The sequence below is a fragment of the Gavia stellata genome, chromosome 4 (assembly GCF_030936135.1).
Source record: "Gavia stellata isolate bGavSte3 chromosome 4, bGavSte3.hap2, whole genome shotgun sequence".
Taxonomy (NCBI): domain Eukaryota; kingdom Metazoa; phylum Chordata; class Aves; order Gaviiformes; family Gaviidae; genus Gavia; species Gavia stellata.
In genome coordinates, this window is record NC_082597.1 from 15,932,602 (window position 1) to 15,937,392 (window position 4,791).

The 4,791-nt window shown below is 56.5% G+C and overlaps 1 protein-coding gene across 1 annotated transcript in view; it reads right to left on the reverse strand.

Annotated features, from left to right (window-relative positions):
- Positions 1-1,351, reverse strand: part of CCDC71L (coiled-coil domain containing 71 like) — a 4,993-nt gene extending 3,642 nt beyond the window's left edge. Inside the window, 6 exon segments of the mRNA XM_059816022.1 lie at positions 492-601; positions 604-784; positions 787-951; positions 953-1,089; positions 1,092-1,275; positions 1,277-1,351. Of these exon segments, the coding sequence (XP_059672005.1) occupies positions 492-601; positions 604-784; positions 787-951; positions 953-1,089; positions 1,092-1,275; positions 1,277-1,351 (852 nt within the window).
- Between the last annotated feature and the right edge of the window lie 3,440 nt (positions 1,352-4,791).

Below are 4,791 nucleotides of genomic sequence, written 5' to 3' on the forward strand. Positions count from 1 at the left end.
TGGGGGGGGGGGGGGGGGGGGAGAAAAAAAAATAGCAAGAATCAGATGGTGCTTTATTATACAAGCATGAAAGTAAGTTCCTTTGGAAAATAACTTCTTGGGTGGACTTCTGGACCAGTGAGGTAGCCCAATGGGAGAGAAAAAAGTGGAAGTGGAACTTGGTCCCCACGCGTGATACCTGCCAGACGGTCCCTCGCGCCGCCCGCCCCCCCCCCCCCCCCCCCCCCCCCCAGGAACGGGACGGGAGGCGCGGCGGCCCAGCCGGGGCGAGGCCGGGCCCTGGCTGCGCGGCGGCCCGGCAGGCCGCCCCCCGTGCGGCTGGGGGGCCCGGCCCCCCGCCCGAGCGAGCCGTAAAGTGCAGCAGCAGAACACGATCCAGACAAAAGCAATGTAAACAGGTGACTGATATCGGTCTCTTTGTCCGCACCGCGGCGAAGGTGAGGCGCCGGCCTTCCCCCCTCCCGGCGCGGGGAGAGGGGCCCCCCCGCGGCCCTCAGGGACGGCGCCACGGGGAAGCGCCGCACCGCCACCACGGGAGACAGGTCCACGCCGAGGATCCGCTGCGCCCGGCGCCGCGCCGCCGCCAGGCTCCGCCGGCTCAGACGCTGCCCCGCACCCGGATGGTGGGGAAGGTGGTGAGGCGGGGGGTGGCCGCCTTCCAGATCTCCTCCAGGGACTTGCCGCCGAAGGGCTCCCAGGCGGCGCCCTGCGCCGGGCTGCCCCGCTCGCTGTCCGCCTCCTCGCCCGGCGGCTCCAGCGCCGCCACCTCCTCCGCCTCCCCCCGCGCCGGGGGCCTTCGGCCGCCGGTGGCGCGGCCGCCTGCCGCTGCCTCCCCCGTCCCCTCCTGCGGCGCCGCCGCCGCCTCCGCCGCTTGGCGCTGCCACCCGCCGCCGCTGCCCGGCGCTTGGCGCCGGCGGCCGGGAGGCGCCGCTTGCCGGCGCGGCGGCGGGGGCCACTCCGCCGAGGGCGGCGGCGGGTCCGGGACGACGGCGCGGCAGGAGGCGTATCCGTAGACGTCCTTGCTGCGGAGGATGACCGGGGAGAACTCGTGCTTGAGGCTGCAGAGGAAGTTCCACAGCTCCGAGTCGAGCTCATGAACTCCGTGGACTTGGGCATGAAGAGCTTGAGGGCGTCGCCCAGCGCCTTGGTGCCGGCGAAGGAGACCTGCGAGCGCGAGTACACAACTTTCTCCGCCTCCCCTTCCAGCCCCCAGGCGGCGGGCGCCGCTCCGCCACCGGCTGCCCCCGCCGCCGCCCGGTCTCCCGCGGCCGCCGCCCGCGGCGCTCCCCGCCTCTTGGTTCATCTTCCCGGCTCCTCTCTCCAGCGCCGCCTGCTTCCTACTGCGGGTCATGGAGGCAGACGGACGGGCTGGGGCGGGGGGGGGGGGGAGAGAGAGGCCGAGAAGGGAGAGCAGACGAGAGGCGCCGGCCGCAGCTCGGGCGCCCGCCGCCTCACCGCAGCCCGCCGCCTGCGCGCCGAGTGAAGAACGACGATCGATATCCTGCCGCCCGGCACAAAATGGCGCTTTAAACTCCCAGGCGGGGACTGCGGGCCGGACCGCCCTCCCTCCGCGCCTGGCGGTTGGCCCGTTTGAAACACGTCGGGCGGGCCAAGCCCCGCCCCCCGCACGGTGGAGGCGGCCATTGGGAGGGCGGCAGGCGCCCCGCGGGAGGCCGAGGTGGGGGCAGCGAGGGGGCTGCCGGGAGCTTCCTGCCCTGGGGCAGGGGGACGGGAGGGGCCTCCCTGGGGTCACCGGGGCCACCAGGGGACACCAACGGGGAAACGTAGAATGCCACTGAACCCCGGCTCCCCCCGGCCTCCAGTAGAGCATCCCAGTTGGTGGCCCCTTCCCTCAGAGCACGGCGCGAGGGTCCCCCATGGCAGGGTGCCAGCGGGCCTCACACGACTGCTGTGCTGAGTGGCGGCGGCGCGCCTCACTGCAAGGATGAGGTTCTTCACAGGGCGGTGGGCAAAGATGGTTTCTTCTGTGAAATGTGTTCAAGTAAGGATTTGGTTGGATGCTCCAGTGGGCAAGCTCCCCCGGAGGAAAAGCAGAGTGAAACGACAAGTCGGTGAACAGCTACGATATGGTGAAGTCTGCCTTACAATATTAAATGCATCAGTCCTGTTGCAGAGGGGTTTTTTAACATGAACCTGTAGGCCAGTCGTTCACCAAGATCGTAAGTCACTGAACCACAGAAGGAACCTCTGGAGGTCATCCTGTCCAACCCTGCTGAGGCAGGGCTACCTAGAGCAGGTTGCCCAGGACCGTGTCTGGATGGCTTTTGAATATCTCCAAGGATGGAGACTCCTCTGTCTGGTGACCAGTGATAGGACACGAGAAAATGGAATGAAGCTGAGTCAGGGGAAGTTCAGATTGGACGTTAGGAAAAGGTTCTTCACTGTAGAGTGGTCGGTCACTGGAACAGGCTCCCCAGGGAAGTGGTCACGGCACGAAGCCTGTCAGAGTTCAAGGAGCGTATGGATGATGCTCTTAGTCATATTGTTTTGATTTAGGTAGTCCAGCCAGAAGCAGGGAGTTGGACTTGATTATCCTTATGGGGCCCTTCCAAATCGAGAGATTCTATGATTCTGTGATTCTATGAGTCCACAACCTCCCTGGGCAACCTATGCCAGTGCTCGGTCACCATCACAGTGAAAAGGTGTTTCCTGATGTTCAGAGGTAACCTCCCACATTTCAGTTTGTGTGCGTTGCCTCTGGTCCTGTCACTGAGCACCACTGAGAAGAGCCTGGCTCCATCCTCTTTGCTCCCTCCTTTCAGGTATTTATATACATTGATGAGATCCCCCTGAGCCTTCTCTTCTCCAGCCTGAACAGTCCCACCTCTCTCAGCCTTCCCTCATAGGAGAGATGCTCCAGTCCCTTCATCATCTTTGTGGGCCTTCATCGGATTCTCTCCAGTATGTCCGTATTTTTCTTGTACTGGGGAGCTCAGAACTGGACCCAGCACTCCACCTGTGGCCTCACCAGCAGCAAATAAAGTGGATGGATCACCTCACTCAAGCTGCTGGTAGTACTTTGCCTCATGCAGCCCAGGATACTATTCACGTTCTTTGCGGGAAGGGCACATTGCTGGCTCGTGTTCAACCTGGTGTCCACCAAGACCCCCGAGTCCTTTTCTGCCAAGCTGCTTTCCATCTGGGTGGCCCTCCAGCATATATCGGCACACGGGGTTGTTCCTCCTCAGGTGCAGGACTTTGCACTTCTTGTTGAACTTCATGAGGTTCCTGTCAGCCCATTTCTCCAGTGTGTTGACACTGAAATACTCACAGCATCGCTGGGATTGGCTTTATATCCCAACAAAGCATGTCCCAAATGAAGTTGAAAAAACTCAGTCTTTGCGTTGGTTGAGCCCTGTGTGAGACTCACCAGCTTGCTGAGTCCACAGCACCGTTTATTCCTGCATGACACTGCTACACTTGCAACTTCATAGCACAATTTTGTCAGCTGTTGTGAAATCCCGTGTCCCTTTAGACCATGCTTTCCAATACTTCAGAGATTGCTGTCACAGGGAGAATGTCTTGTTAGGTTCCTGGATTGTTTCAGTTAAACCAGAGCTCTTTCCAGCACCCAGAACAGCAAGGTATCAGCAAGGGCAGAGGTGGTTTAACCTTCCCTACAAATCCTACTCAGGGTTTGATTAGATTCCTAACTAATTACTTTCTCTCAGCATCGGTAAAGGGTGAGGAATAACATTTTTCTTCATTGACAGTCTTTGTTCTGTAATTAATCTTTCAGTTTAGAATAGGGAAATCTTTTATTCTCAACTCATCAAGAACCTAAATTGGAATGTCTAGAAAGCCAGTCAAATAAGAGGCAGAAATTATGCATAAGAAATTATTCCTTACTGCCAGTGGAAATAAATCAATTTTCTTCGCAGTATAATTCGGCTTGTGTTCGTGGGAAACTCAAGAATATTAATCCAAATAACCATTTAAAGTGGATATTAACAAAGCTATTTTAAATCTTCATGGGGACAGTCTCGAGGTGCAGCCATATTCTAAACCAGCTTTATAAATGACCCTTTGTAAAAAAAAAACCAAAACCCTTTCCCAAAACAATGATGTTAGTGCCATTTTTAATCAGATTCATTTCACAGCATACTTTAGTGCACAGTTGTGCAGGCAGGTTGATTTAACTGAGGGAGGTATCCTATAATGCAGAGGATAAGAGCGCGGAGCTGGAAGTGTTAGGGCCAGGCATCTCTTGATCCAGCCATGCTGCAGTTAGTCACACTCTGGCGTATGAGTGCCTGGTCATGGCCACAGGGTGACCGCAGCTTAGCAAGAGGCTTATCACCTGCTGGACCACAGGAGCTGACCTCTGCTAGTGTTTCAGATTCAGCAGCTCAGCTGACAAGTGGGCCCTCATTAAACTGCAGAAAGCCAGTTGCTTATAATCATTGGCCATAACCTTTTTCCCAAAATTACAAACATTTCTGGCATATGACTCAAAAATCATTGAGGCAGAGATGGGGAATTTTCAGCAAGTGGTAAACGAGTCACTGTAGCTACAAGTGAAAAGACTGATTAGTACATTTTTTTGTGTTAATCAGCATTTATTAACTATGTTGACTTTTTTGCTTCTAGGATGGACAATACCATTTTATGGCATAGGAAGTAATCTCACTTTTACAAGTTCATTATGAGTTTTCTGCAGTGTACCACTCTCCTTTTAATACCTTACAAAGTCATCTCAAGAAAATCCATGGTAATTGGCTATCTTTTAGTAATTTACAATAGCTCAGTACAGTAATAATGATGATAATA